This window comes from Coregonus lavaretus (genome assembly GCF_964263955.1).
Source record: "Coregonus lavaretus genome assembly, chromosome: 2".
Taxonomy (NCBI): Eukaryota; Metazoa; Chordata; class Actinopteri; order Salmoniformes; family Salmonidae; genus Coregonus; species Coregonus lavaretus.
The window spans coordinates 51,318,028-51,337,741 of NC_139989.1; the positions used below are offsets into that span (position 1 = coordinate 51,318,028).

Genomic DNA, 19,714 nt, shown 5'->3' on the forward strand with positions numbered 1-19,714 from the left:
ACGACCTTAGACTTGGGCGAAAATGTACGTTTCAACAGGACAATGACCCCAAGCATACAGCCAAAGCAACGCTGGAATGGCTTCAGAACAAGAATGTGAAAGTCCTTGAGTGGCCCAGCCAAAGCCCAGTCTTGAATCACATTAAAATTTGTTGAAAGACTTGAAGATTGCTGTTCACCGCCATTCCCCATCTAACTTAACAGAGCTTGAGAAAATCTGCAAAGAAAAATTGGAGAAAATCCCCAAATCCAGATGTGCAACGTTGATACAGACATACCCAAGACGACTCAAAACTGTAATCGACGCCAAAGGTGCTTCTACAAAGTATTGACTCAGGGGTGTGAATAATTATCTAAATGAGATATTTCTAAAAACATGCTGTGATTTTAAATGGTTATCATTTGGCTGTCTTTTTGAGTGGGTGAATATGGGTTGGAATCTCATTGATCAACATCTCAACCAAATATTACCCAATTATCCACGTGGAAATGACATGGTGTGCCCGGTGGGAAGCGATCACTTGTCGCTGACTTTTATTTTGACATGAGGTAAGCAGAGAAGAAGTGGGACCCACATTTGGAAAGTCTATTTAATAATACAGTACATTCCTTTTAATATTTTGTCTCAAAAGGACCAATCCCCCAGACAATCGGCAGAGTAAGTTCAAATGTAATTTTATTCAATATTCCAGAGGTCCTGAGAGAACCCTTTCCAAACAATTATTGTATTGCACTATGTCAGACTGTGACTAGCTAGCTGGCTATCACTGGATGATGTATCCGGTTAGTCAGAGGCTTACTTTCAGGGGCTGGTAATATCACACTGGACATAAATGATGGTTAAAGTTATGGTCAAGTTTATTCTGAAGTTTGTATAAAATGTACCAAAAAAGGACATAAACCTTTAAATGAATCTGAGCATATTCATCTTTGAGCATCTCACAATTAATGTTCGACAGAGAGCTCAGCCTATTGCCTTGCAGTTGCTGCTCTCCAGAGACCCTGCCTCTCTCCACTAACTGCTCTTCTTCTTCCACTCCACCCTCCATTCATTCCAGTCCAGTAGGGTTCGACTGGTCTGCCATCCAGCTACCTCCAGAGCTAGAAGAGATGAAGAACAAACAATGGTGACTGACCAGTGTGTCAACATCCAGGGGCGTCAGTTGGGTATGGCGCTCAAGACCAAAAATGTAAAATAGACTCAAATCATTCCAATCCCGATTTAAAATGCAACAGCTGTTTAGCATATTCAGGCTGGCTTTAGGACCTTGTGGAGCATCGCTCGGAGAACGACTGCCAGCCTGCGGCCTCAGAGAGAGTAGAGAAAGCGAGACACTCCACTCCCAAATGTTTTCTGATCGGGACCACTCTGATCTACTTATTGCCCCCGCCGGGGCGGGAGCGCACAATAAGTAGACCAGAGAGAGCTGTTCCTTCTCTTGCGTGAGCATGCCAGATATTATGGAGGAACCGTGAGCTCACATGGGAAAAGCCTGCTCACGCGAGAGAGGAAACTGCCACTTAAACAGACAGGAACCGTGACCATTTTCTTTCAATGGTAAACGGCCTGTGTAAACTATATTATTTATTCACTATCTTCGGCGGTCTTTTCGCTCACTTTTAGAAAGCATGGACAGTTCCAATTTGCTTTGCCGGTCAGCCGTTTAGGCAGTGCGCTAATTGCTTAGAATTTGATGTCGGCATTTTAACTGTCGGCCTTGTAAGCCTTGTTGTAATCTGATAGCCAGGAGATAATTGAATTGGGAGGTGGGGGAGCCGTCCTTTTTGGTGACCATTCGAAACCAAAAGCATTTATTGCTATTAAAATATGGGTTGTGAAAGCTGTAGGCCTAATTGATATTTCCATTCATTCACCCAGTTGGCTAGTGCAAGTTCGCTTTCAAACTGAACAACTTGCTAAATATATGTCCTGTTTTGGGTTTTAACGACTAACAATTGTAGGCTATAACAAATGTGCATTGGCATGCAGTGACAGAATGATAATTGAGAATGCAAATAATTCATGGTTACTTAGTTGGGCTAACTTTTTTCAACTTCTTGCTGTAGGCCTACTTCATTATCATCATCATCGTCTGTCTGCATCCCTAATCCCTACCTGTAGCCTACCTGCCTCTGGTATAATGCATTTTCCACCACTCACTCTATCAGTCTTGCTTGTCAATCTTCCTGAATTAAAATGAGAATCTAACAATCTTGCTTGCAAAATATTGAATATTACTAAGTTATTTAGCTATAGTGTGGATGTAGCACTTATATATAATGAGCACCCAGATAGTGCAACTTCTGTGTAGGCAACACATTAATATCAGACAGAGAGAAGCTGGCCCAGAGAAAAAATTGCGCGAGCCGCCCCTTCGTTGGTTACTATATCAATATTCTCGGAGCCGCCTCGTTCATTAACATTAAATTTAAATGTACGTCATTTAGAAGACGCTCTTATCCAGAGCGACTTACAAATTGGTGCATTCACCTTATAGCCAGTGGGATAACCACTTTACAATATATATATTTTTATTTTTTGGGGGTGGGGTAAGGGGGGGGTAGAATTACTTTATCCTATCCCAGGTATTCCTTAAAGAGGTGGGGTTTCAAGTGTCTCCGGAAGGTGGTGAGTGACTCCGCTGTCCTGGCGTCGTGAGGGAGCTTGTTCCACCATTGGGGTGCCAGAGCAGCGAACAGTTTAACACAATGTTTAAATACTCTTAGAGCCACTTGTTGATAAAATGCTTCAATATTCGTAGAATGTTTTCCTTCCATGGCGAATAATGCAGAAATTCTAAAATGAGCTTGGCGCACACAGAGAAAATGTAACTACTGGGAATACATAGGTTTGACACATAGAGAATGATAGAGGCCTCTAGTGGCCAAAAGGCTGTTTTAGCATGGGCAGCGCCATTGAGGGCTTCCACCAACTTCATTGGCTGAGCTCTCCTGGTAACCCTGTTCGAGTCACGTCTAACCGGGTCATCAGGAGGGATCAGCCAATCGTGAAGAAAATGTACTCCTTCAAAATGGAGACTGCCTCAATGGTGTTGCCCGTCCTCTCAGACACTATAATGGCACAGATAAAGCTGAGTCCTATCTATCTCTACGGTTTGCGAAGGTGACATGTAAAGTGGCCATAGCTCCCTTTAAAAAGGCGTGTAGATTTTCCATTTGTATTTCGTGATTTTTTACATTCTTTGGTCGAGTTTGTCTTCATGCGTCCTTGTCGATGTTAGGCCTAAGTAAGTCCTTTATGTAGGACTATGCCTTCTATTTCAATGCATGTGTATGATTTATCTGGCATAGTTTGCATTCGCGGTCAGCTGTTTTATGCACCAGTTCCTTTCACATTGATATCGGCATTTGAAGTCGGGCTTGTTGTAACTTGATAGCGTGTATTATGCATCTTTCATTTTCACTGTGCGTGCTGTTTCACAAGTAAATTAGTCAATTTATGAGGTTAAGTAGTGGTTGACATTTTACACACCATTCCACAGAGCTTTAAACCCGATATTGCGGTGATAATTAATGGCTGGGGTCCTTTTTATTTTTAAATAGCATTTGAGAGTTTTTAAATTGTGTAAAGAGGCAGTAAATGAGCTTCAACTACCAAACAATTCATTGAGGGGAAGGGGAGGGGCATACCCTAGGTTGAGCTGAATGGACGCCACTGACAACATCCCAACATTGACGTGGGAGTAAACAGCTACTGACTGAGCACACCATGTTACACTGAGCTTACCTTTGAGGAATGGCTGAAAAATGTGGTCCATAAGCTTATGACTCTCATGCACCAGCTCCCAATGATCTTGAGGGAAACGAAAAAGGGATAGCAGCACTGACAAAGACATTGACATTGGTTTAAACTGACAAAGACATTGGTTTAAACTGTCATGTAAAGATGATCAGTAAAGGCTCACTGTTGCTGTGTGACATTGAGAGTTGTTTGAGAGCCCCCTCCAGTGGCGAGACAGGGTGTAACACAGTGCAGAGGCACACAGCTTGGCACACAGCCCTGATCTCATCACATACAGATGCATCTGGTCCCAAACACACACACACACAGCCTAAGGGAGAGAAACCGCACATTCAATAACACTCACATGACATACACCATCTATTAAAATGACAACCCACGTCACAACTGGGTTGATGGTTGGTGGGGGGATTACTGAAAGATGTTATACACACCACGTTTGACTCCGATAAGGTAGGGCTTGTGGTTGTTTTTCATGGCCAAATGAAGGTCCTCTGACCTACAAAATGAAAGGAATTACAGTACCAGTCAAAAGTTTGGACACACCTACTAATTCCAGGTTTTTTCTTTATTTTTTACTATTTTCTACATTGTAGAATAATAGTGAAGACATCAGAACTATGAAATAACACATGGAATCATGTAGTAACCAAAAAAGTGTTGACGACAGCTTTGCACACTCTTGGCATTCTCTCAACCAGCTTCATGAGGAATGTTTTCCAATGGTCTTGAAGGAGTTGCTGAGCACTTGTTGGCTGCTTTTCCTTCACTCTGCGGTCCAACTCATCCCAAACCATCTCAATTGGGTTGAGGTTGGGTGATTGTGGAGGCCAGGTCATCTGATGCAGCACACCATCACTCTCCTTCTTGGTCAAATAGCCCTTTCACAGCCTGGAGGTGTGTTTTGGGTCATTGTCCTGTTGAAAAACAAATGATAGTCCCACTAAGCGCAAACCAGATGGGATGGCGTATCGCTGCAGAATGCTGTGGCAGCCATGCTGGTTAAGTGTGCCTTGAATTCTAAATAAATCACTGACAGTGTCACCAGCAAAGCAACCCCACACCATCACACCTCCTCCTCCATGCTTCACGGTGGGAACCACACATATCGGAGATCATCCGTTCACCTACTCTGCGTCTAGTAGTGGTTTCTTTGCAGCAATTCGACCATGAAGGCCTGATTCATGCAGTCTCCTCTGAACAGTTGATGTTGAGATGTGTCTGTTACTTGAACTCTGTGAATCATTCAATTGGGCTGTAATTTCTGAGGCTGGTAACTCTAACTTATCCTCTGCAGCAGAGGTAACTGGGTCTTCCTTTCCTGTGGCGGTCCTCATGAGAGCCAGTTTCATCATAGCGCTTGATGGTTTTTGCGACTGCACTTGAAGAAACTTTAAAAGTTCTTGACATTTTCCATATTGACTGACCTTCATGTCTTAAAGTAATGATGGACTGTCGTTTCTCTTTGCTTATTTGAGCTGTTCTTGCCATAATATGGACATGGTATTTTACCAAATAGGGCTATCTTCTGTATACCACCCCTACCTTGTCACAACACAACTGATTGGCTCAAATGTTTTAAGAAGGAAAGAAATTCCACAAATTTAACAAGGCACACCTGTTAATTGAAATGCATTCCAGGTGACTACCTCATGAAGCTGGTTGAGAGAATGCCAAGAGTGTGCAAAGCTATCATCAAAGCAAAGAGTGGCTACTTTGAAGAATCTAAAATATATTTTGATTTGTTTAACACTTTTTTGGTTACTACATGATTCCATATGTGTTATTTCATAGTTGTCTTCACTATTATTAAACAATGTAGAAAATAGTAAAAATAAAGAAAAACCCTGGAATGAGTAGGCGTGTCCAAACTTTTGACTGGTACTGTATATCATTGAGAATGAACATCCAAATCTGAGCACACTTCACTTTCAAGACACCAGACAGGCAGACACCAACTTACGTATGAACAAATTCCCCTAGCCTCACTCCCAGTTTTATTGGAACTGTCCTCCTGAACTCTAAAAAAACAAACAAACAAAAAACCATCAGAAAAGCATGTTAAAGCCATTGATAGTTGATCAATCAAATGTATTTATAAAGCCCTTTTTACATCAGCAGATGTCACAAAGTGCTATACAGAAACCCAGCCTAAAACCCCAAACAGCAAGCAATGCAGAAGGACAGTTGATAGCCATAATGATCAACAAGCCATTTCATTGTTTATTATTCACTGAATGTCAGCCATACCCAAGAATACAGGCTCTTTATGATTGGCCTCTAGTGGACCGAGGACCAGTCCATCTCTCAGGTATTGGTGGAGCACAATGGCAAGCCGAGCCTCGTTGAGTGTCTCCATGACAACCGAACGCACTGCTTTGTAATTTGCAAAAAGGTGGAGGATGGTGAAAAGGAAGAAGAGGACGAACGTCAGCCTGAGGAGAAGGGATGGAAAACAGATCGATCTCCATTGAATAACCAATAGGTTAGCTGTCTTGTCATGTCCTATCTCATACAGTGGCAGTGTAAGCAGTGCAATAGATGACTCACAGTCGATTGTCAGTGACCAGAGGAATAAGGATCAGACTGACCAGCAGTCCAGCCAGATTCACTAAAGTCTCCTGCAAAGAACACATGCATCACAATAAGATCATAATCTTAAAGCAGCAGTACAAGACAGAACAGTAAAAGCCATGGGTTAGTTACAGTATCTTACTGTATCATCAGGTAGAGAAATATGTATGGAGCACCTGGCTGCCGTCTTTGGCAGAGATGTCCGCCATGTTGTCTCTGCGAGCTTGGTGAACAGTCAAAGCAGCTCTGGTGGCCCCACCTGCAACCCCGACAATGGACTGACAAACACAGAAAGAGAGAGATATCGAACAGTGTACATTTACATTTAGCAGACGCTCTTATTAAGAGCGAATTACAATCAGTCCATTCAACCAAAGTAGGTAAAACAACCACATATTAGGAACATAGCAAGTAAAACCTTCAAAATAGCTGGTTGCTATCTGCAAAATCAATGCTAGAGAGAGTATGGTATTCAGGTTTACCTTGAATATTCCTGCAGAGCACACAATTAGAGTGAAGCATGTTGGGAAGTTAGGAGCCAGTATTTCCATGAACATGGCGATATCATTGAGAACATCAGCGACAAGCCTAAGGAAAACAGCACAAGCCTTGACATCCTCAATAATTCCATAACACCCAATGAACGAACCCACTATTGATGCTTGACATCCCTACCTCCATTTTTTGGCCTCAGAGTCCAGTTTATTCCTAAAACACAGAGAGACGAAATGTGAAAAATAATATTGAAATGTAATAATAGTAGAAGATTACAAAACAAATCCAAACTCACCCTTTAAGCCAAGCAAAGAAGATTCTTCCCAGCATGCCTGTGCCATCTAAAAAAGTAGATTAAAAAATAAATAAAACCACTTAACAGGAAAGTAGACAATGGTCTTATCACAGTCATTAACACTAACCTCGTAACAACCAGGTAATTGTTGCAGCAGCAACTGTTGCCTCTTGATTTCCAACACCAACACCCCTTAATGAGGCCTGGGTGGCAAGAGTACCTGAAAGAGAACTGAAGAAGGCCTGTGTGTGTGTGTGTGTGTGTGTGTGTGTGTGTGTCAGAGAGAAAGCGAGAGAGAGTTAAAATGTACAGAACCAATCAAAAGTTTGGACACACCTACTCATTCCAGGGTTTTTCTTTATTTTTACTATGTTCTACATTGTAGAATAATGGTGAAGACATCAAAACTATGAAATAACACATATGGAATCATGTAGTTACCAAAAAAGTGTTAAACAAATCAAAATATATTTTATATTTGAGATTCTTCAAATAGCCACCCTTTACCTTGATGATAGATTTGCACACTCTTGGCATTCTCTCAACCAGCTTCATGAGGTAGTCACCGGGAATGCATTTCAATTAACAGGTGTGCCTTCTTAAAAGTTAATTTGTGGAATTTCTTTCCTTCTTAATGCGTTTCAGCCAATCAGTTGTGTTGTGACAAGGTAGGGGGGGTATACAGAAGATAGCCCTATTTGGTAAAATACAAAGTCCATATTATGGCAAGAACAGCTCAAATAAGCAAAGAGAAACGACAGTCCATCATTACTTTAAGACATGAAGGTCAGTCAATATGGAACATTTCAAGAACTTTGAACGTTTCTTCAAGTGCAGTCGCAAAAACCATCAAGTGCTATGATGAAACTGGCTCTCATGAGGACAGGAATGGAAGACCCAGGGTTAACTCTGCTGCAGAGGATAAGTTCATTAGAGTTACCAGCCTCAGAAATTGCAGCCCAAATAAATGCTTCACAGAGTTCAAGTAACAGACACACCTCAACATCAACTGTTCAGAGGGGACTGTGTGAATCAGGCCTTCATGGTCGAATTGCTGCAAAGAAACCACTACTAAAGGACACCAATATGAAGAAGAGACCTGCTTTGTTCTGGAGTCCAAATTGGAGATTTTTGTTTCCAACCGCTGTGTCTTTGTGAGACGCGGTGTGGGTGAACGGATGATCTCCGCATGTGTAGCATGGAGGAGGAGGTGTTATGGTGTGGGGGTGCTTTGCTGGTGACACTGTCTGTGATTTATTTAGAATTCAAGGCACACTTAACCAGCATGGCTACCACAGCATTCTACAGCGATACGCCATCCCATCTGGTTTGGGCTTAGTGGGACTATTATTTGTTTTTCAACAGGACAATGAGCCAACACACCTCCAGGCTGTGTAAGGGCTATTTTACCAAGAAGGATAGTGATGGAGTGCTGCATCAGATGACCTGGCCTCCACAATCCCCCGACCTCAACCCAATTGAGATGGTTTGGGATGAGTCGGACCGCAGAGTGAAGGAAAAGCAGCCAACAAGTGCTCAGCATATGTGGGAACTCCTTCAAGACTGTTGGAAAAGCATTCCAGGTGAAGCTGGTTGAGAGAATGCCAAGAGTGTGCAAAGCTGTCATCAAGGCGAAGGGTGGCTATTTGAAGATTCTCAAATATAAAATAGACTTTGATTTGTTAAACACTTCTTTGTTTACTACATGATTCCATATGTGTTATTGCATAGTTTTAATGTCTTCACTTTTATTCTACAATGTAAAAAATAGTAAAAATAAAGAAAAACCCTTGAATGAGTAGGTGTGTCCAAACTTTTGACAGGTAGTGTACATAATAAATGTGACATTTCTAAATAATGGCACACATATCCACAAAACAACAACATACTCTCTCTTTCTCACACAGACCTACCTGCAGGGTATCCCAAAATTGATACTGCAGGTAATCGCCACTGACACTCTCTGGATACCCTTGAGGCAAGAAGACACTCTAACAAAAGCAGATGAGATGTGAGAGAGAGGTATGAGAAAGAGAGAGAGAGAGAGAGAGAGAGATATATATGAGAGAGAGATATATATGAGAGCGATATGGGAGAGGAAAATGGGGAGTCAAGGGGAGGGTTTAGTATTTTAAAATCTAGTTCAGGGGAGGGTCATGTAATTTGTAATTGATGACATTTCTATATTTCTCCGTGTTTTAGAATTAGTTGCTTATTAGGCTATATAGCGATGTGTGCCCGATACCTCCCCTCATCTCTGATTCTCCGCTGGGCGCGCAATATCAAGTGTGCCTATAGGCTATTTAGTGTGGTCTCAATCAAATGATCCATAGCCTTTAGGCTACAGGCTACGAAGTGCATGCTCGGAGAAGCACAGAGCAAAGTTATATTTCTAAGATAGCTGCTGGGATGGGTTAAATAAAACTAGGCTGCATTACACACTGCAATGGATATTCCAACCCTGAGCCCCGGCCTGCTTTGATCTAGCTGATCAAAACACTGTTTTTGTGTGCTGACTAACCAATGGCTGTGCTGTGTAGGCCTACGGTGGCAGTTCAGGAGAGTCAAAGGCTTCTTCCGAAAATACTTTTTGATTGCGCGCAAACTAGCCTATAGCCTATGTTCTGTTTAGTTTAAGAAGGAGAGGGCGAATATGAGAAGGAGGAACCGAGGTCAACTTTGATAGCTTGCTACTACTATAATTGATTTGATTAAAAACAATATGTTTTTTTGTCCATTATGTTTTTATCAGACTTATTGACCTCACAAAAAGCCTCACAATAACTTACATTGTGGTGCTGAAACTTGAAGCTGCAGCCGTGGCAAAATCTATTGGAAATGGACAGCTCATGGTGCTGAAAGTAGGGAAATTCAATTAGGCGTAATTCATTTTAATTAGACTTTACTAACAACAACAGGGCCTTGTGTTGGAGCCTATTTCTTCCTATTTAAGAAATAATTAGGTAGGAGTCCCTGTTTGACAGATGAAATTGAAATTAGGCTAGGCTGCTATATCCATAGATTTGTCGGTCAATTCTTTCACCCACCATGAACTCTATAAATAGCCTACCTCCGGTGTCAGTGAAGGGCTGTTAAGTTAAAACCAAGACTCTAATTGAGGAGGTATAAGAGGGTATGACATAGGCCTACCTTTTATTAAAGAAAATGGCAAAAAGCACAGGCCTACCTCTTGTTAGTTTAAGATGTTAAAGAAAATAAAAAGGATTGGATTATATAAAGTCATTTATAACAGCGCTTTGGTCCGCGATGCTTTATGCTAGAAACAAGCTGTAAAACACCCGGAAAGACGTAACGCCGATGCACATTGTTTTGTGTCTTTGACACTGAAGCTGAGCTACAACCTTCTATTTGTATTTGTATTTATTATGGATCCTGGGATCCAGCAAAATTAAGGCAGTTATACAATTTTAAAAACATTACAATACATTCATAACAGCTTTCACAACCCACTAAGTGTGTGCCCTCAGGCCCCTACTCCACTACCACATATCTACAACACAAAATCCATATGTACGTGTGTGTAGAGTGCGTATGTTTTCATGTGTGTGTATGCATGTGTCTGCGCCTATGTTTGTGTTGCTTCACAGTCCCCGCTGTTCCATAAGGTGTATGGAGTACTGTGCACCTCCCATAGTCTGTTCTGGACTTGGGGACTGTGAAGAGACCTCTGGTGGCATGTCTTGTGGGGTATGCATGGATGTCTGAGCTGTGTTCTAGTCATTTAAAACAGACAGCTCGGTGCTTTCAACATGCGAATACCTCTCACAAATACAAGTAGTGATGAAGTCAATCTCTCCTCCACTTTGAGCCAGGAGAGATTGACATGCATATTATTAATGTTTGCTCTCTGTGTACATCCAAGGGCAAGCCGTGCTGCCCTGTTCTGAGCCAATTGCAATTTTCCTAAGTCCCTCTTTGTGGCACCTGACCACACGACTGAGCAGTAGTCCAGGTGCAATACAAATAGAGCCTGTGGGATCTGCCTTGTTGATAGTGCTGTTAAGAAGGTAGGGCAGCGCTTTATTATGGACAGACTTCTCCCTATTTTTAGCAACTGTTGTATCAATATATTTTGACTATTGCAGTTTACAATCCAGGGTTACTCCAAGCAGTTTAGTCACCTCAACTTGATCAATTTCCACATTATTTATTACAAGATTTAGTTGAGGTTTAGGGTTTAGTGAATGATTTGTCCCAAATACAATGCTTTTAGTTTTTGAAATATTTAGGACTAACTTATTCCTTGCCACCCATTCTGAAACTAACTGCAGCTCTTTGTTAAGTGTTGCAGTTATTTCAGTTGCTGTAGTAGCTGACGTGTATAGTGTTGAGTCATCTGCATACATAGACACGGCATGCCATTAGTAAAGATTGAAATAAGTAAGGAGCCTAGACAGCTGCCCTGGGGAATTCCTGATTCTACCTGGATTATGTTGGAGAGGCTTCCTTAAAGAACACCCTCTGTATTCTGTTAGACAGGTAACTCTTTATCCACAATATAGCAGGGGGTGTAAAGCCATAACACATTTTTCCAGCAGCAGACTATCAATAATGTCAAAAGCCGCACTGAAGTCTAACAAAACAGCCCCCACAATCTTTTTATCATCAATTTCTCGCAGCCAATCATCAGTTTTCTGTGTAAGTGCTGTGCTTGTTGAATGTCCTTCCCTATAAGCGTGCTGAAATAGGCCTAGTCGAGGAGACAAAAATGTACTTTGCTTGGGAAGTAATCTAATTCTGTACAATAGAATATGTTTAAACCCAGGTAGCTTTTAGGGAAACAAACACCTGTGACCTTCTCTCGTTGGGTTAAGCCATGGAAGAAGAATAGCCAGCAGTTAAAGCATTTTTCTGTGTCTGTAGGCCTGCTCTGTCTAGGGTGGAAAGGTAGGCCTAACCTTTGAAAGTACCATGCTCAGATTCCTAATGACGTCTTAGATTTAAATATTTGTAAACAGGGACAGTTTCGTTGCAATGGATTTGGCATTAAAGAAATATGATAAGATGAACACATAGGCCTATCTCTCTGTCCATTCAGCCTGTAATTTCAGTAATTTGTGTGGTATTAGAAAAGATTCTGCGAATTTGTACAATGACGTAGAATTGCATGACATTTTTATTAAAGGCTATTTTTTTGGGACCTGCAAATATGATGATAGATTCGTGCAATGCTTTTACCATAACAGCCTGGTCTCATAGACTAGACGTATTATAGTAAATGTAAATCCGGGACACTGAAATTAGTATGATGTTACATTTGGTATGGTTACAAAATACAGAAGGTTACTTAAGACAAAAATGAAAGAAGGGTGGTTAGTCTGGGTGGATGGGTAGGCGTATAACGCGAACATCTAGTAACCCAAAGGTTGCGTGTTCGAATCTCATCATGGACAACTTTAGCATTTTAACTAATTATCGTGAACGTCTAGCAACCCAAAGGTTGCGTGTTCGAATCTCATCACAGACAACTTTAGCATTTTAGCTCATTATCAACTACTTACTACTTTTTAGCTACTTTGCAACTACTTAGCATTTTAGCTAACCCTTCCCCTAACCTTAACCCTTTTAGCTAACCCTTCCCCTGAACCTAACCCTTTAACCTAACTCCTAGCCTAGCTAACTTTAGCCAGCTAGCTAATGTTAGCATTAGCTACCTAGCTAATGTTAGCCACAACAAATGTAAATTCGTAAAACATATCATAAGCATAGCAAATCGTAACATATTGTATGCTTTGCGAATTCTGACGTAAAGAATAATACAAAATGCACTGAGACCAGGTTGACTATAAATGAGATCTTTCCATCCCTATTCTTGTCCACGGTAGTCTGTGAACCCACAACCTTCTGGCCCGTAGCCCTGTGCGCTACAAAATACTTGCGTTGCCATGTAATGCTTACAGGACGAAGAACAGTTTCTAAAACTGCATATCTAATGCTCTGGGGCCTCATTTATAAGCATTCCGTAAATTTCACACAACATTTCTGCGTGCGCTATTTCTGAAGTCTGTGCACATACAAAAATATTGAAATGTATAAACTTGGCACATGCCATACACACGCATGTTTCCCGTTATAAATCAGACCTGTTGTAAAACTGTTTCTACGTGTGACCCAGCGGCGGATTGTGGGAGGAGCTATAGGAGGACGGGTTCATTGTAATTATTTCCTGTGCGAAACCTCCACGCCCCTCGTCCCACTCCCTCCCACACTCTCAGGCCCTACCTTTATCTATATCTAACTACACTCTACCTCCACTTCAACCATACTTGTTGGTTCTTCACATTCTATTCTTCCAACAATCACACTGTTATCAAACACATCAAACACATGGAAACCACATGTTTGACTCTGTTCCATCATTCCATTCCAGACGTTTACAATGAGCCTGTCCTCCTATAGCTCCTCCCACCAGCCTCCACTGGTGTGAACGAGCATTAAAACACCGCCTGGAAAACGCCCTCCATTCACCTTTTATGATGACAATAACACCCTTTATTTGCTGTATAATTTGGAACTATTGGCCACGGCATGCAAATATTTAGTTGCTTATTGGGTTTATATGTCCTGCCTTGGTATAGGCGCTGAGATTAAATAGGCAATGATGTCGCGCTCCTATCGCACAGCAATACTGTCAAATATTTTACCTAAGCTACTGGCCTATTTACTGTGTTAGCAGTAATTGATGCTGTATCTGGAAAAGAACTGTGTCAGTTTCTGAAGGAGAAAACAAAGGCAGATTGTCATGGACCTGTCAGCAGAACATTTGAATTCAACAATGTTTTATATCGACTTTTCCCCTAACCTAAATATGTGACTACCTGCGAATTCTGAAACATTGTAGGGCAGGCTACAAAAAAAAAATGAAATTACAATATTTTCAGTAGGTACAGTTCTATTTCTCATGTGTTTTTGTTCTACTTGACTTTTTTATTTATTTTTTATAGCACTACTGATATTTATTACTGCAAGAAAGGCATTTCACAGTAGCCTACTTATGCACATGAGAATACAAACTTCAAACTTCATACATAGGCCTACTTCAATGTTAAAGATCAGCTGTTAAATTCGACTGTATACCGGTATTATAAACCGCGCTGCCTATGATATTGCAAAACTTGAAATACCTATAACCTATCTATTTACTAGGCTACTAGGTCGAATTTAATGAGAGATGTGCATGGTAATTTGTTCTATGGCTCCTTCGGGAAAATGAACCCATCACGGCCAAAAAAGGTGAGGAATATATTCTGCAATGGTTAAGAAAATAAAGAAGAGAAAAATATTCCTGTCTAATTATAAGATTCCTATGTCTAATTATTTTCTAAATATTTAACACAGATTTTCGTTCTTCTCACTAATGGCAAATGGTTGCATTCTTGTTCATGTTTTCCTGTTTTTAGTTTTTATTATGCTTTTCATCATATCCCCCATTTGCACAAAATATTTACTTGCAATACAATATTTCAACCACTAGCAGACGTGCGTTCAAATTTGTCTAAAGTTTGCGGAGAGGTGAGCACATTCTCACGTCAAGTTAAACTTTTTTAAATGCCAACTTTAGCGTTAAAACTGGCGCAAGCACATTTTGGGGTATTATTTTGTACTTACGAAAGGTTTATAAATTAGGCCCCTGGTCTGTCCAAGAAGTGAGGGTAAACGGTCGGCATGTTCTCTGCTATCCACTTTACGTTTTCATTATTATTTTGGGTATTGAGGAGGGTCACTTGTTTTTTTAAACGTTCAGGGAGGGTTTAGGTCAAATATATTTTGCTGAAGATAGGGCCATCCATTTTCATTTCAGAGGTCCGATTTTCTCCATGTAACCCTTATTATAAATAACGTTCACTCCCTTAGCAGTTTTTATGAGACGATATTCAGTGAGCCTTTATCAAAATACATTATAATGTAAAAAATGTCTCACTTTGAACACGCCAATGATGGATTTTCCAGTTGTCCCACCGTCGCCCCCTTCTTTTTCTCTCTCCATCACTCCATCCTTCAACTGATATTTCCATGACTCGAGGGAGCCATATCTCTCCGTTGCCACCACTGGCATTTTCCCTTTCTCAATTTAATGAAACACCACCTGCACGGTTAGACAGATGTTTGTAAATAATATATTTAGTTATGTATTTTATGCAATAGTACTTTATGTCGCATGTTTTCACTTACCAAAGCTTTACTTCCGTGTTTTCGCAATCCACGTCAGCTGGACAAATTATGGCTTTTCTATTGGCTAAGGACTGAGACTGCCCCTGCAGTTTAGACCAATCCCGCGATTGCTTTGGGACAGCTTGATCCAGAAGTCACAGATCATTTAACTAATTTGCACAGAAATTTTAACTTTGACTGTCTATATGTATACATAGTTGTAGTATTTGTGTGTGTGTGTGTCAAATAAAAGTTTTTTTTTTTTTTATGTCACATGCTTCGTAAACAGGTGTAGACTAACAGTGAAGTGCTTATTTGCTGGTCATTTTCCAACAATGCAGAGTTAAAGATAAAAAAGTGAAAAGTAAAATAAAGTCTGTGTGGGAGTGTGTGTGTGTGGCATCAGAATACATGTGTGTGCCTGTTACGTGTGTGTTTGAGTGACATCACTGTTGAAGAATGCAGTCTGGTATAAATATTCCTTACCTCTGGGTCAGAGAACAGAGAGTAGTTTGGCGGAAGTCTTGAAACAGGGTGTGCACATTAACTTAGACTACAGTAGCAAAACAGGACAGAGACAGTGAGAGAGTGGGCATGTCTCAACACATAGTTATCCAATTACCTAAATCATTCTCACTTACAGATGGACCAAAAACATTGGGAATTGTATGTGTGTGTGTGAAACAAAGTGTGCATGAAAGGTGTGAGTTTAAAAATGGGATACAGGGGGACACAGACATGAATACAAGGTCATAAAGGTACTATTAACATGTACAGAGAATAAGGAAGGACAGAGTACATGAAACCAAGCTGTTTGCTTTCCCTCAAGGCAAGGCATGTTTTGACTCACCTATGCAAGTTCTCAGGAATGTTGCACAGAGAGAGCAAGAGAGAGAAGAGGAGCTGAGAGGCACAGTATTCAATAACAGTGTGATTGTTGGAAGAATAGAATGTGAAGAACCAACAAGTATGGTTGAAGTGGAGGTAGAGTGTAGTTAGATATAGATAAAGGTAGGGCCTGAGAGTGTGGGAGGGAGTGGGACGAGGGGCGTGGAGGTTTCGCACAGGAAATAATTATAATCCACTCCCCGCTTTCTCTTTTTTCAGACACCACTAACTTTCATGGTGACCACAACCAAAACTGAGACTGCAACAGATTGCTCAAGAAAACGATGTAAACAAGAAATATCTGGATAACATTTGGATATTTTAACTAAAGTCTTCATGAACCTGAAGCCACAACCAACTAGCAGCTGTGATTAATAACTAAATCCAGAAAGAAAAAAAATCAAAGAATAGATCAGCTGTCTTCTTCACACCTCTGTCAGCCAAAATAAGTGAAGATTTCAGTTTGACTGGAGAGTAGACGGAGGCATACAGAGCTGTACATTCCCAATCAAGATCAAGCCTGGACTAGTAAGTAAATCATTGTCTGTGGTATTTTTATGGTGTGTCAAATACTATTGTTTCATTTCAGATACTGTGGGCTTTGTTAATCCACAGAAATGCTGTTATGTTGTTCTGTCTGTGATTCCCTTTGAGAATGAGTGTATGAGACCATATGGGGAAAGAGCTTAGCACCTCTGATTCATTGCTTTGAGTAATCAGGACATTACAGACACACCAAGTTATTTCCCTAAAATACTTATCCTTTATGATCAGTTGATGAGGAGTGCTAAAGAAAAGCCCTTTATAATGTTCTGTTGCCAAAGACTGAAGGGAGAGACTACAATATAACTATTCTTAATTCATTGGTATGATATTCGCTGTAAGAAAACATATCAAGTTACTGGAATTCACCAGGTCAGGTTCTGAAACTGGGACAGGAAAAGGGTTCTCATGTTAACATTACAGCAGTAAGATAATGTTGATGGTATCTAAGGACATCTAACACACTTAAATGTCATATACACTGAGTATAAAAAACATGAAGAACACCTGTTCTTTCCATGACACACACTGAACAGGTGAATCCAGGTGATCCTTTATTGATGTCACTTCAATCAGTGTAAATTAAGATTTTTAAGCATTGAGGCAGTTGAGACATGGATTGTGTATTTGTGCTATTCAGAGGGTGAATGGGAAAGACAAAAGATTTAAACGGGGTATGGTAGTAGGTGCCAGGCGCACCGGTTTGTGTCGAAAACTGCTACGCTGCTGGGTTTTTCACGCTCAACAGTTTCCCGTGTGTATCAAGAATGGTCCACCACCCAAAGGACATCCAGACAACTTGACAGAACTGTGGGAAGCATTTGAGTCAACATGGGCCAGCATCCCTGTGCAACTCAATATTAGGAAGGTGTTCGTAATGTTTGGTATACTAATTGGACATACAATATAAACAATGAAGGAATTCGAATTATCAACATAACATTTCCCTCTTGCTGTTTTCTTTCTCCATGATAATGTTAGCACTCTGGCACATATTCACTTGCACACTGCACAGTGTAATCATTCCAGTTCGTCAGGCTCCTGTTTGATAGATAGCAATGCATACCTCATCCCATGGTGCATTACTATCTTCTGTCTGTGGAAAGTACCCTGGCAGAGAATGAGCATCTCAAACCATTTTGTTGGCATGTCAGTGAAAGAATATTACAAGCAAACTAATTTAGTTTCGGTAAACTAATATCCTACATCCTTTATGACAATGTCACAACTGCAAATAATACAGTACTATCAGACTTGAATAATTGTATTCCCTTGTTCTGCCATAGATCTATCCTCTGAACTCTATGTTGCATCTCCTTTCTCCTCAGAAATGTCTGCCCAATCAGCAACAATGGGAGACGTTCCACTGACTGCTGTCCCAGGGATAGGTGAAACAACAGATGCCCAAAATGACACCACCTGCCTTCAAGTGATCACCTGCTGTGGTCGTGACCATACTGTGCCCTCCTGTGCCAAGGACAGGGACTATAGGAAACTGGCCATTAGCAGCATCATCTGTGGACTCTCCTGCATTGGCATTTTAGCTTTGGTCAACTCAGTCAAGGTAATTTCAAGCTTCTGTTTTAAAAACCTGTTTTTGTAAACATTCTGTAATGTAATGAAAGGTGTTGCCCCTTTAGGAACCATCTTGGTTCTCAAAATGTGCAAATCTACACAACGTCTTGTCTATATCTCAAATATGAGTCATATCAAAATATCATGTACTCTTCTTTCCCTATGACAGGCTCGAGAGGCAAGGAAGAGGACTCCAAAAAAGGCTAAACAATATTCCCAACGAGCAAGAAAGTTTGGGATCATTTCTATTGTCGTGTGGGTGGCGATTCTGGTACTCAGCCCACTACTGTTGGCTCTGGTGTCATACCTACTCACTCTGATAGACTGACCAATTCCCAGGAACCACCAAGGTGGATGTACTGTATCATAAGGATGGATACAGGACAGTGGTCCAACTTCTTTAGTATTGATCTTGGACTGCCGTGACACTGTGAGGTGGGCAAAGATGGAAAAGCACCTCCAGTGACTCAGGGAGACTCCACTATATACAGCATTTCTGAGTATCACTCTGATAAGGATGTCTTGCTGATAAGGATTTACAAAGGCACCTTTTTTTATTTTGTGTCACCCTGGAATTTATCGCTGACAGAATGGTTTACACTTAACATTGAAGTGATACCACAGCTATAAATACGTCATGAATATTAAGATATTTTCACATTTATCAGTAGCCCAACCAGTCTTTTGCACCTAAGAGTATTTGTATTTGTATTTATTATGGATCCTCATTAGGCAGCAGCTACTCTTCCTGGGGTCCGGCAAAATTAAGGAAGTTATACACATTTTAAAACATTACAATACATTCATAACAGATTTCACAACACACTAAGTGTGTGAACTCAGGCCCCTACTCCACTACCACGTCTACAACACAAAATCCATGTGTACACGTGTGTGTGCATGTGTCTGTGCCTATGTTTGTGCTGCTTCACAGTCCCCGCTGTTCCATAAGGTGTATCTGTTTTTTAAAATCTGATTCTACTGCTTGCATCAGTTACCTGATGTGGAATAGAGTTCCATGTAGTCATGGCTCTATGTAGTACTGTGCGCCTCCAATAGTCTATTCTGGACTTGGGGACTGTGAAGAGACCTCTGGAGGCATGTCTTGTGGGATATGCATGGGTGTCTGAGCTGTGTGCTAGTCGTTTAAACAGACTTCTCCCCATTTTAGCTACTGTTGTATTAATATGTTTTGACCATGACAGTTTACAGTCCAGGGTTACTCCAAGCAGTTTAGTCACCTCAACTTGCTCAATTTCCACATTATTCATTACGAGATGTAGTTGAGGTTTAGGGTTTAGTGAATGATTTGTCCCAAATACAATGCTTTTAGTTTTGGAAATATTTGGGCTAACTTATTCCTTGCTACTCATTCCGAAACTAACTGCAGCTCTTTGTTAAGTGTTGCAG

General features: G+C 40.8%; 2 protein-coding genes across 4 annotated transcripts; one reads left to right on the forward strand and one right to left on the reverse strand.

Moving 5' to 3' along the window:
• Window positions 1–575: 575 nt before the first annotated feature.
• Window positions 576–16,278, reverse strand: rusf1 (RUS family member 1). Of its 3 annotated transcripts, XM_084186671.1 has the most exons (17): window positions 16,149–16,278; window positions 15,785–15,851; window positions 15,320–15,440; window positions 15,069–15,233; window positions 9,040–9,117; window positions 7,254–7,368; window positions 7,127–7,172; window positions 7,012–7,044; window positions 6,819–6,924; window positions 6,513–6,614; window positions 6,313–6,383; window positions 6,013–6,197; window positions 5,726–5,783; window positions 4,197–4,261; window positions 3,926–4,072; window positions 3,748–3,813; window positions 576–1,100 (listed from the first exon to the last, which is right to left on the reverse strand). In XM_084186671.1, the coding sequence occupies exons 4-17, from the start codon at window positions 15,201–15,203 to the stop codon at window positions 1,015–1,017; spliced, it is 1,293 nt and encodes a 430-aa protein (XP_084042797.1). In that variant the 5' UTR covers window positions 15,204–15,233; window positions 15,320–15,440; window positions 15,785–15,851; window positions 16,149–16,278; the 3' UTR covers window positions 576–1,014. The 3 variants fall into 3 exon arrangements, with proteins under 3 accessions (XP_084042797.1, XP_084042796.1, XP_084042798.1); XM_084186670.1 differs by lacking the exons at window positions 15,785–15,851; window positions 16,149–16,278 and adding an exon at window positions 9,916–9,981 and having other exon boundaries at window positions 15,320–15,362; XM_084186672.1 differs by lacking the exons at window positions 15,785–15,851; window positions 16,149–16,278 and adding an exon at window positions 9,916–9,981 and having other exon boundaries at window positions 7,254–7,357; window positions 15,320–15,355.
• Window positions 16,279–16,403: 125 nt separating this feature from the next.
• Window positions 16,404–19,707, forward strand: LOC311139522 (transmembrane protein 265-like). Its single transcript, XM_084174409.1, has 3 exons — window positions 16,404–16,714; window positions 18,058–18,293; window positions 18,474–19,707. Exons 2-3 carry the CDS (start codon window positions 18,060–18,062, stop codon window positions 18,630–18,632), a joined length of 393 nt encoding a protein of 130 aa, XP_084030535.1. The 5' UTR covers window positions 16,404–16,714; window positions 18,058–18,059; the 3' UTR covers window positions 18,633–19,707.
• Window positions 19,708–19,714: the final 7 nt, after the last annotated feature.

Excerpts from the sequence above, each read along its gene's own strand:
- rusf1 (XM_084186670.1), bottom strand. The coding sequence starts at position 15,203 with ATGCCAGTGGTGGCAACGGAGAGATATGGCTCCCTCGAGTCATGGAAA. Across the intron at positions 9,982-15,068 it reads CCATCATTGGCGTGTTCAAA|CACCATGAGCTGTCCATTTC; the intron begins GTGAGACATTTT and ends CCCTACTTTCAG. Across the intron at positions 6,384-6,512 it reads CTGCCAAAGACGGCAGCCAG|GAGACTTTAGTGAATCTGGC; the intron begins GTGCTCCATACA and ends TGTTCTTTGCAG.
- LOC311139522 (XM_084174409.1), top strand. The coding sequence starts at position 18,060 with ATGTCTGCCCAATCAGCAACAATGGGAGACGTTCCACTGACTGCTGTC. Across the intron at positions 18,294-18,473 it reads CTTTGGTCAACTCAGTCAAG|GCTCGAGAGGCAAGGAAGAG; the intron begins GTAATTTCAAGC and ends TCCCTATGACAG.